The 12,672-nt window shown below is 38.0% G+C and overlaps 2 protein-coding genes across 2 annotated transcripts; one reads left to right on the top strand and one right to left on the bottom strand.

The window, feature by feature from the left end:
* Positions 1-506: 506 nt before the first annotated feature.
* Positions 507-1,096, top strand: LOC131641905 (uncharacterized). Its single transcript, XM_058912200.1, has 2 exons — positions 507-590; positions 681-1,096. Exons 1-2 carry the CDS (start codon positions 528-530, stop codon positions 933-935), a joined length of 318 nt encoding a protein of 105 aa, XP_058768183.1. The 5' UTR covers positions 507-527; the 3' UTR covers positions 936-1,096.
* Positions 1,097-3,344: 2,248 nt separating this feature from the next.
* Positions 3,345-9,093, bottom strand: LOC131641899 (uncharacterized). The gene is made up of 10 exons (XM_058912194.1): positions 8,829-9,093; positions 8,403-8,561; positions 8,191-8,321; positions 7,881-8,149; positions 6,882-7,798; positions 5,566-6,786; positions 5,072-5,290; positions 4,134-4,991; positions 3,795-4,052; positions 3,345-3,412 (listed from the first exon to the last, which is right to left on the bottom strand). Exons 1-10 carry the CDS (start codon positions 9,091-9,093, stop codon positions 3,345-3,347), a joined length of 4,365 nt encoding a protein of 1,454 aa, XP_058768177.1.
* Between the last annotated feature and the right edge of the window lie 3,579 nt (positions 9,094-12,672).

A 12,672-nucleotide genomic window follows, 5' to 3' on the forward strand; every position in this document is an offset into this window, starting at 1 on the left:
GAGGCAACGAAGGTGAAAACGGAGCCTGTTGTTGAGGAAGACGATCCGCGTGGATTGGCAACAGATGTTTTGGGGCGTGAAGAGATTCCAGTAGTCAGCAAGAAAGGCAAAGGGAAACAACAGAATCCGACCATTGCTGCAGTGCATGAACGCAGAAGCTATCATGCGTCTGTCTACCGGGCATCGTTTCAACCATGTGGTTCTCGAAGGTATTTATTAATTGTGGATTTTGTTAGCCATATTAATTAAAGGATGTATTATCTGCTCGTTTAATAGATTCAATGGATGATAACTTAGTTGTCATATATGTTGTTGTATGTTTCTAGCAATGGAAGAGCTGATAGGTTGTCGTCGAAGTTGAAAGGCAAGGAAAACGCTGTTGGAAGGTAGTATTTTATTGTCATATGAATTAAGTGGTCAATCTGTGCAATATGTTTACTACTACCGAAAATATATTGTTTCTGAATGTATAATATTTTGCTTTCCTGTTTTATTTATGTAGGAATTCGGCTCCAAAAACAGTAGGAATGAGAGAAGAAAGCTGGACCAGAGTTGTTGAGAACCCAGTGAAGCTGAGAAACAATGTCCTTGTTAGTTACGATGCCTTTTGTGGAACCAATATTTAGCAATGATGCACAGTCTTATGCAAACTAAGTTCGGTGTTTTCTTTTTTGTTTCAGCATATTCCGAGAGCAGTTATCCGTGCATGCATACACGGTAAGATCCCAAGGATTAAGCTTATCGATCGCGACAACAATGTTCCTTATTATTGTGAGATGACAAAGAGGGAAGACACTGTAGACCGGTATATCTTTGGTGGATGGACTGACTTCTGCAAAGACCGCAACCTTCAGAAAGGTGACACCCTACGTTTCAGTATCAGATATCCTCCGGTGGAAGAGATCTCTGTGGCGGTCCGACGTGGAAAAGCTTAGTGTATAAGTTGTTTATTTAACTGATCGAGCAGCATAGTTTAATACTTTTTGGACAGATGTTATGTCATTTTGGTTGTTATCTTTTTTTGGGCAAGACTTAGAATTTGAGAGTAATTTATATTTTGTTCTGACAGTATTATTATGGGGTGTAATGTTTATGTTGCAAGTCGAATGAATATTATTTAACATGCGCAGTGCTCTATATATTAGTTGTTGTAATTGTTTGCACGTGTTTCGTATTTAGGTGACATGCATGAGTTTCCACTTATAAGTTTATATTCGCCAAGGCATGTATGCTGTAAGAACAAAACTTCAATATCTGGTGTGTTGGGTAAATTGGTTCAGCAGTGCCATTATTGTATCAATTTATGGGATTTATGGAAAACATGATAGTAATGTTTCATGACTTCAATAATTTTATGCACAATGTCATAGTTACCGACAGAAAGACAAAGATATTAAGCTGCAGTTCAGCAATTATCATGTATAGATCGTTGGATGAATCTGTTAGTTTAAAAAAAAAGTCAGTGTTAATTCCTTAAACCACCAATTTCAGATTAGCTTTGTCAGTTTAATGCATATAAGATATTCACTTCAAAATATTGGTAACATGAAAAATCAAGGAGTGTGTTTATGAGCTCATGTCTGTGATAGTTTTGATCATGTACAGAGAAAAGGTGGGAAGTTGAATGTATGTGTTAAACTGAAACACATGAGATGGTGTACTTATAGATAAGATGGTGTACTACTTTATGCAATGCCACCACTCAACACATGTAAATATAATGATACTACTTTATTTAAAAGCAATAAAATAAAAACTTGTACTTTGGCACCCAAATAATAGAACTGCAACTTTTCCTTTTAAGAAGATAAGTCTGAATTGTGTTCAATTGTGTTGTGCTGTACCAAAACAGTTTGCATGTGGTTGTAAGGAATATATTCCTTTCCTTCTTGGAAGTATTATACACTGTGCACATGTGATTCTGCACAACAGATTCCTGTCGATTAGAAGGATAAGGAGAAAGCATGGTTACTTTATGGTAAAGGGTGAAAGTACCACGTGGTGTTGCAGCTAATCACACATAATAAATAGGCATCACTAATTTATGCTTCTGAAACAACAAACTGAAAGCTTGTATACACATTGTTCATCACCTCTCCATCTGCATCATTGCAAAAAATCCAGCTTGAATTTCCACAGCATTAAAAATGGCTCTTTGTGGGATTCTGAAGCATTCAGAAATGATAGATTATTTTCTAATTGCAAAGATCTCCACACAGGTTTGGTTTGTGTTTTGATATAATTTGCAATTTATAGAGTTGTTTTCTTTGTATTTACATTAACAATGGAGATGCAAGTGTTTAATCTCATGGAATCATTTCAAAATTTGACTGTTGCAGTCCTACGCAGAGATTCAACCTGGATTTGTGAATAGCTATGGGAATCAAATTGGAAAAAATTGGATCATAATGAATAACCAGGGGGTACACCATGACCTGATCTTCAACCAAATTGAGATGCATCCGCTTATTTTAAGTGGATGGCCTTGTATGGAATCGTATTACAGTCTTCCTTCGGATGTAGTGTTGACGGTTGGATATTATGGTAACAACAACTATTCTATTTTATCAATTAGTGAGGTGGATAGACATCAGGACTTACCGCGTTTTCATAGCAGAAACGTGTTCTACAGAGAGATCCATTTTTTCGATGTAGATCTACTTCCTTTCAGTGTTGATCTGCCTAAATTAGTTGAGTATATAATATCCCATCTTTTGGATCTTGAAAGGTTTAAGCAATGTAGAACCAATAACTTATTTATGATTTTCCTGTAGAAATTACCGGTGGAATTTGCAACTGTCCTCAAAGACCATGGATACGAAGACGTTGTGCTCTGCGGCGACAACGGGAAGAATAACCTTAAAAATTGAAGATCCTCGCCGCACAAAATTAGGATACGGATGGGACGAATTCTGCAGGTCCAACAACTTCAAATGCGGGGATAGGATTCGATTTAGGTTAGATGTTACTTCCTTGGACAAAACATGTTATGTGTATAAAATTGCATGAGTTTCGTAAACAATGAACATGACCATGCTACGTTTGTTCTTCGTTGACTGGAGTTTGAACTTAATATGTTATATATTTAAGCTTTCTATCTATCACAAGTCATTATGGTACTGGTAGTTGGATATTGTAGATTTGGGAATTACTAATTAACTAATATTTATAACCACAACATATTGAACAATGTGTTAACAGTAGCTCAGCAGTGTTATTCCCTTAGAATATACATAACCATAGAATCATTTAGGTGGTCTATCAGATTCATAAAATTGAAAATTCATGTCATCCACCAGTAGAATGATGTTGTAGGTCACGGATGCACTGCGTCTCATTCCAAGCTACTGCATGTTTTTCCTTGCAGTGATCTGATGTATAAAAGCATTATCCCCAGTTAGGCTGCAAATCGCTATAACCGACAATATAAAACAAAAGTTAAATTAAGCTTTAAATTACCTTTATCATGTCCCATCTATATATTGTGGAAAACCTCCTTATAGACCACATTCGCAGTAGTTGACTTCAACCTGTCGTTCTCGTCATATACCAGAATTTTTATTCCTTGCTTGGTTGTGACCCTTGACAGGGCAACATATATTTGGCCATGAGTGAAGACGTCTCGTGGCAAAAAAGTCCCACTTTATCCAAAGATTGTCCTTGAGATTTATTGATCGTCATTGCGTATGAGACAATTATTGGAAATTGACGCCGTTTGAGCTTGAAGGGCCAAGGGGATTGTGAGGGAGACATATCCATTCGAGGGATGTAGACCAAGTTTCCACAACACTTACCCGCCATTATTTTAGCCTCTATGACATGGTTTGCCATCCTAGTTATCATTACCCTAGTTCCGTTACACAAACCCTCAGACTGGTCTATGTTACGCATAAGCATAACAGGTGTTCCTACCTTCAACCTAATGAGATGGTTAGGCAAACCCGAAGTGGTTAATGAACTGAGAAACTCCGGTGTGAGTATATCGACTACATTGGTGTCATGAATTTCTGACCTATCGACGGTATTTGAGCTGTAGTAATCCTTGGTTTCCCCTAAAGATGATATGAAGCTGGATTTTAGTTACTGTAATAATTGAAAAATAGATTTAGAAGGTATAGGAAAACGATGACTACCTGGCATCAGATCAAGGACGTGATTGTTGATTTGATCAACAACTTCCAATGTAGAAGCAAGTATCGCCTTACTCTTTAAGTAGTCGTTAGATTGGTAGTTTTCGATAAAATCAGGATAAGTACTATTTACGATAGCAACAATTGGGTCTGTGTAATCCGTGATCAAAAGTTCTTTTGGCAGTTGAATATCCGCAAATCCATCATTTGGCTCGGAAAGTTTGCCTTCACCAATTTGCAACAGCCATTTTGAGAAGTCGGCAATTTCCTTTTTTCCTGCTTCATCTGGGCCGGATTGAAGTCGCATGTTATGCGTTAAAGTTAAGACTTCAACATTCCGCCATATGTAAGAAGCATTTATAGCAGAATGTACAATATCCGAACGACTCCCTCTAGGTACAACGGGCAAAATCTGTCTAAAATCACCACCAAAAACAACTACCTTACCGCCAAAGATCTCCTTTGAATTACTGTATGTAGACATGACATCCTTCAATGTTCGATCCAGTGCCTCAAAAGCATGTTTGTGTGCCATCGGTGCTTCATCCCAAATAATAAGCTTTGTCTGCCTTAGAAGGTCTGCGACGTCATCATTATATTCAATATTGCATGTTGAATTGTCCATTGTTGGAACAGGTATCTTGAATTTAGAATGGGCAGTTCTACCACCGGGCAACAACAAAGAAGCTATTCCACTTGTTGCAACGGTAAGACAAATATCATGTTTGGACCTCAATGCACTTGCAAGTGTTCGCCACATGTAAGTCTTACCGGTTCCACCATAACCATGTAGGAAAAAGACACCACCCTTTTGCGCGTTAACAGACGCCATAATTTTATCAAAAATTGACCTTTGCTCATCTACAATGAATGGAAGAAAAATTTATGTAAGGGACTGATTTACATGATCTAAAAGTGAGAACAGGTTGTTTTGTACGAACCTGTCAGAGCGTTGAAAAGCGACGTGAATTGGGTTCTCATTGTAGGCACATCGTAACTCCGTTCATCATAAACCAACCTGTTCCCTAATTGTTGTAGAACGTATCCATCAGGATATGGAATTGGTTTAAAGTCGCTGAGGCTTCTTCGATTTGCCTGCAGAAGTTTCTCGATTTCCGTCAAAGTCAAATTCTTTAACTGATCTTCAGTGAGCACCAAATCTGTTCCATATAATTGTACACAACATTATTGTCATATAAATTTAACGTGTGCTATAATATTAACTACATTTTTACATGTTTAGTTGTTTATATGCAGAATAAACAGCACACTGCTTAAACATGACCTTTTTTAAGCAGCTTGTGTTAGACAATAAGTTGGCATTTCAATGGCTGCAGGCAGCAGCCATCCTATTAACAATTAACTGTTCATTTATATATGGATCAAAACATTAATTTCAAGGACAGTCATCTTTAATGTAGTATTTTATTCAAACCTTTATTGTGAGCCAACTGTCTTTGCTGATGCAGCAGACCTTCAGATAGTAGATCCCACGTCTCGTTCCAAACATGAGCAGGCCTATTAACAGCCGAGGATAAAAGCATCACTACAAAAAGTTTGCGGAGGAAATGGCCAGACCCCCATTCACTCGCCTCCCGTATTGCCCCAATGTATTCTCGGTCATCTTCTAGGAATCCCATTGCAAAGCATGCATCCCTAAAAGTATCAAACTGTGTGTCACCTACTTTGCGAATTTCTTCGTAAGTTAGCGGTCCCTTCACTACGGTCAACATCAGTCGTAAGTAAAACAACTCTCCAGTGGTTGGTGGAACCCAGATCAAACGACCAATGGTGAACCCCTTTTTCCGCGGTTTCCATGTTCTGGTTTTTTTGTCATAAACAAATTTTGACACAAACTGACCATATGTAAGTGACCGTGCCTCCTCGTATTTCCCATTAGCAACAAACCAAGCAGTGAACATAGACTCCGTTACACTTGCTTTTTCCAAGATATTTTCCATTCTTGCATGATCGGGGTAGTAAACAGCCTGCTCACCTACTAAATGATAATACATACGTTCGACCGCCGGTTTCCTGCCATGAATGTTGTAGGAATAAATTCTCCAACACACCTCACTCGGGGACACATATCTACAATCCAGATACTGTTTGATCTCATCAACAGGCTCTGTGTCGTTTCCTGAGCCGTTACCAGAAGTTGAAATTGTAGCTCCGATTCTATCAAACCCCTTGTGGATATACTTGAATAGATATTTGATTGATGTACTTTGGTTACACCACTCCATGTTACTATGTGCATGGTATTTCAGGAGGAATCTTGTATTGTAAGGTACAACATGTCGATTATCCAAAGATACACCATTTTTCTGGATAACATGGGTATTTGATCGCCTCCTATAGAGGGGATAGCCATCCGCATCAACAACAGTATCTTCTTGGAAGGGCTTGGGGAAGAATTTTGTGCATTTTCTATTTTTCATGCAGCGTGAAGTCATCCTCGATGGACCGCACGGACCGTGCATCATGTGTGCGGAGACCAATTTATATAGTGTTGGATGTAAAGTGGGGTCTGGAATTTCAGCACAAATGATTTTATCTATATCGGCTGGTGTCGGATATTTGCTTTGAGGGTGTAGGAAGACTAATATATGAGCATGCGGCAATCCTCGTTTTTGAAATTCAATAGTGTACATAACTGTAAGTTAAGAACACATGTTAAATAAGTTTGTATTGACAAAATTCAAAGAGTATGGATATCTACAATAAAGATAAGTTGGAAATAATCCTTACATGCAATAACCTTCCCGAGCACGTGCCGTTTTGTTATATCAGTCATGAGATCATCAAATTTGATTTTGAATACTTTGGTTATGAGATCAGGTCTATCATGTGGCTTTAAATTAGTGCCAGATAATGCACGTTCTATTTCAGGCCAAGCAGGATTGCAAGTAAACGTTACAAACAAATCTGGGAAGCCCAACTTACTTGAAATGGCCATACCATCAAAATATAGTTGGTCCATGTAACGCTTGCTCCCAACAAAAGTAGATGGCAAAACTACCCTTTTTCCTCGCTTTGGTGCTGTGTTCGCCTGAGCCCCGTTAGTTTGCTCATTCAACTGATTATATTTTCCAACTCGTAACTTGGACTGGTTAGTCCTCAACCAATTGAGACGTTCTGATTCCATCATTGCGAACCCATCGACCAAGAACTGTTGAAAAAGCCGTCTTGAGTGAAGCAATGTCTTTGCCTCAGCTTTGCGCTCCTGCAAACGAAAACACAGCCAATCTTTGATTGATTGGCGATTCTTCCTGTTAAACTCAGCTTCGTGTTCATACCTGTGCAGTAGATTTTTCCTATATCCATCCTCCCCATAAACAAAAATGAGCGGGTATTGATAGGCCAAGTAAGCAGGATGAAATTCTGTAATTTTTTGCAAATGGCCATTGCGTGCATGGACGATTATGTCTCTCTGTGTTGTGGGATCAATATCACCAACGATCAGAGCAGCCACCTCTGACACAGTTGGTGTATTGTATACACGGCCATCTTCAGCCCTATCACTGATTAGTCGTATCTTCAAGTCTAAGAACTCATTTCCTCTCAAAAGATCTCTTGCCATTCGAAATGCCCTTGCATGGGGATTGCATTCATCCAACATATCCTTTAACTTAAGAACAATATCCCTGCTGAGAACATCATTGTCCCTGCAAAAAAATTGTCATTATTATTCCAATTCGCAAATGTTATATACTGAAACTGTGTATTTTTCGTAATAAATACAATTACCCGAAGCATTTCATCCTGTTATCGACTTCATTGTCGGTGTCATATATATATAGTTGAGTATATTGGGGATGCTGTCCAACATCCGGCATCAACGTCCCTATACGATGACATGTTTGACCGTGAAGTCGTAAAGTAGGTGGTCCTCCCCCATGTGCAACGGTGTCGTCAAATTTCATCCCTGGAGAAGTAAACGAAAACATGGCGTTATAAGTGCGAAGGTTTCTTTGGTAGTTCTTACTCTCTGGACCATTTTTATCATGTAGTAGATGCTGCAGCAATGGGGGGGATTTAAAAGTAACGGCAATACAACTTTTCCACTCCGACAACACCGGTGAAACTTAGGAATAGTCGTATGCCGTGATTTGTCTCTGCGTTCCTGATACCACATGGATGCATGACAAAATGGGCAATCCCAAACTCTATCTCCTATGTCAGAGTACTCTGTACCAGCAAATACAACAATATCAAAAAACATAGTTATTGGTTTTAAAACATAGACAACTAATAAGAAAGATGCCATACGTTCTAAAAGGGAGTCGACAACATCGTCATTATCAATGCTTTCATCATCATTAGAAGAAGAATCCCCCAGGTTCACATCATCTTCAGAGTTAGAGTCCGTATCAAACGTGTTATTGGCAGTGGTGTCAACATGCGATGTTCTATTAAGTGTTTTGCTGCCTGCATTGGAAGTAGAAGCATGGCCAGTGTTAAATGGCGGTGGACTGGTTTGGTCAAAAGATTTCAGTAGGTTATTGCCATGAGTGGGGAGTGTTCTCCTCCTTTTTTGGAGTGATTGTCGATGTATAAGTGTATTGGACGGGGCAGTGAATCACTGGTTAGATAGGCTGTCCGATAGAGGGGTACGATGATGTGAATTTGGTGTATGGGTTGGGACTAAACCAGGTTGTTTGACTAAGGGTGAATTTTCTTTATTTGGGTGATTACAGCCATTGTTCCTGTTATCCAAAATGATCTTCCTCCTCTTCCTAGCAATAGAAGCAGAATTTGAAGTTTGCCCAGTTTCAAATATAGTACGATTCTGCGCATGTGTTTGTTTACCCATGGTAACTGGAGCTGTTTGTAGCAAGACAGTTGGTAGTTTTCCTGTCCAATTTTTACGCGTGCGTCGACGCTGAGCTAAAATAAGCTTTCTTCGCCTTCTAGCATTTTTTGCAGTTGCATTTGTTGTTGAAGTAGAGTTTGGTTCCATTAAAGAAGAAAGGTGATTTGAATGCCTTCTGCTTCTAAGAGTTGATCACAGGGTTATAAAACAAAGGCATGTGGAAGGAGGAAGTAACATATAATGCTGGTATTGCTGTTGTGAAAACAGAAATATTTGTTGCCTGGTGCTGTGAAAGGGTACTAAAAAAATGAGAGGGTAATTTGAAATTTTGTAATTTCCCGCAAAAAGTGTGGTTTTTAAAAGATCCATTTGAAAAAAATACTTGCCCTTGGTTGAGGAAGATTAAAATATTAGTAATAATTATGATTAGTAGCATTACCAATTTTGCTCACGCAAGAATGATTGTTTTTTTTATATGATTTGCTGTGAAGAGTTATTGGAAAGTGGAAAAGCCTGAGATCTGACATTGGGTCTTATCCATAGGATGGCTGCAATATAGTGTATAGGAATGATACTACAAAAAGCATGTGATCTTTAACATGACATATTTGAAAAGGTGTTGGACACTATATTTAATTAGTTTACTTTTCCAGATGAACCAATGAATGTATCTAAAAGTTTTATATAATATTATATATATATGTATATATTATTATATTTCTCAATCTAAAAACACAAAGGATATGTGAATGCAGCTGATAGTTTTAATTCTTTAAGTTTCTGCCAAGTCTTGAAACATAATAATAAACTATATTTTTTAAAAAAGCAGTAGTTTAACTTAAAAGTTCACATAATCGTAATGTATTATAACCTGTTAAAGTTATAGGTGCATATATTTATTTAATTAAAATTAGTAGATAAGATTTAGTATTATTTGTGTTCTATTTTGTTGGTTAACATTTATAAACAGTCTGTTTTAAGGCTTAATAAGACTATCAGTTGTATTGATATAAGTTGAGTCATCTGTTCAACTTAAAGGTGCATATATTCCTTTACTAAAAACTTATTTCTCAGATTTAGGAAGTGTTATTTGATATGTACTTTGCCAATATCTTACAGATGTCTCAAAAGTTGAAAAAAAACCGTTAAATTGGGAAAAACATATTTTCTGAGAAGGAATTAATATAAGGATAGAGTATTAAAGGAGTAATACTACAACTAAAATGCAAAAGTAAAGTCAGCATATAAACTAAAAAAGATAATCAACAATAACATAATAGTCTGCAGAACCAAAAAGTAAGAGCAGAAACGCTCGACTTGAACTGTATCAAAATAGTTGATGCGAAAACCTTCTAACTATATATTAGGACTACGACTATCTCTTGTTCCACAACACCGTGTTCTCATTCAATTTCGTCGAAGATAGTCAAGGCACACGCAAAACGACCTTATTTGTTGTTCTCCAACTTGATGATCTTCTTCAGTTTGGTCGAAGACAGTTCACCATCACGTACAGATGTTGATTCACTGGAGGCATCATGATTCTGCCTTTTTGCGGTGGGTGTTAAAGGCTCCGGGTTGTGCTTGGATGTTATCTCTAGGTCCTGTAAACATAACACAAAAAAGGCTTTATGTGTATGTCGTGTTCATTACTTATTGCATACATGTCATGCGTATAAGATGGGAATTGATTACCGTAACAACGTCACAATCATCAGCAGCATCAGTTTTAGCCTCATCCACGCTGTCTTTAATCTGCAGAATATAAACAGGTTCTGGTTGTTGTGTCTCAAATCCATTACCAAACAACTAAATTTGCAAAATCTGAGCATTTATATATACCTGCAGTGGAAGGGGTGTACCGGATGGTTCAGAACTCACAACCTACAGTGTATAAAGAAAATCAGTTATAGTATACATGTAGATGATGTAAAGAGTAATGACAAATCCAAGTTGAGTTTGGTGATACCTGACTGTCCGTCCAAGGCGCCTTGAATTGTTTAACGAAGTCGCTATCTTTTATGAACATGACAACTGAGGCGCTGTCCCAGCTAGGCTGCCATTTAACCCTTAAAGCAAGATCCAGGCCCAACATTTTATCGAGAGCTAACGGGAATTCCAATGGATCTGTGATACCAGCCTATTCAACAAATATACAACGTTAGCAACGATCAGCGGCAAAAGTAAAATAACGTATACATAAAAGTTATATGAAGTTAAAAACCTTTATCATTGTTTCCCGCATCTGAGCAGCTGACAACTCTAAGATTTCAGTACATTCTCGATCCCAGAAAATAAATTTGCAAGAAGTTTCCCCATGGAAACCTTCAACTTCAATATTATACTTGTTATTATCGGTTTATTATATTAGTTTCGACTGTTGAAAAAACATAATCATAACAATTAGCAAATAGTTTGTGTGACACACAGGAAAAGGTCCCAACAAACCGTACTTATAGATTTCAGCCTCAGTGGAATGTCCATTATCACATTTGTAGGGAGGTTTGTCACCGCGAACAGATTTAGTGCATTCATGGCAGCACTGGTAGTACCATCCGTAGGAAGACGCAATTAGTTTTCTCGTTTTTGCATACGTAGCACAGAAAGTAATCTGCATGAGAAAATTAATATGAATCAGTAATATGCGATATATACTCATGCAGCTTCACATTTCAGAGCTCGTACGTCACGGTATTTTTTCATCTGAATTAGTGGTACAGAAATAGCCCCGTGCAGCAACTTCTGTGCAAGACTATGACCAACACTGTCATTTGTCGAACTGCGGGAGTATTGTTGAGAATGAGAGGTCTGCTGTGTGGAAACAATACGCAGTGATTCCTTTGGGAAACTGCATGATATGAATTCATAATCAATATCTACAATATAAGATGAATATAAAAGCCATTGAAACCATTAATATAATGGAAGCCACCTGTTGAGGAAGTACTTGACACAAGGCAAATCTGGATTGATAAGGAGCTTGGTAACATGGAATGTGTTGGTAACAGAGAGTGGGTAATGGCCTAAGTAAAAAAAAGAACAATGCAAACAAATCATGACACCATCGGACGTAAGAAATGTACATTAAAGAATACAATAACGTACCAGCTTCCTTAACTTTTGCATACTGAATCAAAACAATGGTCGGGTCAGTTGTTGCAGTGTTGTTCTCGTTAAACTTAAAAAAATCGTTGGCATAGTCCTCCCAAAGGGTGCAATTTATGGTGTTGTTGCTGCAGACAGTACAATGGGGCTGTTATTAGACATGAAATAGACACAAAAGGGATAAACAAAGCATGCCTGAACCACTTACCTCGAATCTTTGAGCAGAAAATTAACCTGAAGTTTTTTCCCACCCTTCTGCGTTTGTTGATACCCAATACTCTCGAGCATACCAATAACGTCTAGGCAATTGTTGAAAATGAAGCACATAAGAAATTGAGCTACTATATAATGTGAAAAGAAAAGAATATAGGAATGTAGTGTTACCAATGAGCACGTTCTTCTGAAAGTTTCCGGTTATGATGTCAGAGAAACTGGTGAAAGTGCGGGGTTTTGGGGGTATCTCATGTTTGTCAACATCACCAACAGCAGTGCCTCCCGTAAATTTCACCAAGAACTTGTGGGAGCATGGTTTGAAAACTAAGTTATTTGGCTGCACCGCAAAATTTGACACGGTATAGGTATGGCCCACCTCAAACTTGTCATTGTATGCGCCCATGCATG

Source organism: Vicia villosa, unplaced genomic scaffold (assembly GCF_029867415.1).
Source record: "Vicia villosa cultivar HV-30 ecotype Madison, WI unplaced genomic scaffold, Vvil1.0 ctg.004233F_1_1, whole genome shotgun sequence".
Classification (NCBI taxonomy): Eukaryota; Viridiplantae; Streptophyta; class Magnoliopsida; order Fabales; family Fabaceae; genus Vicia; species Vicia villosa.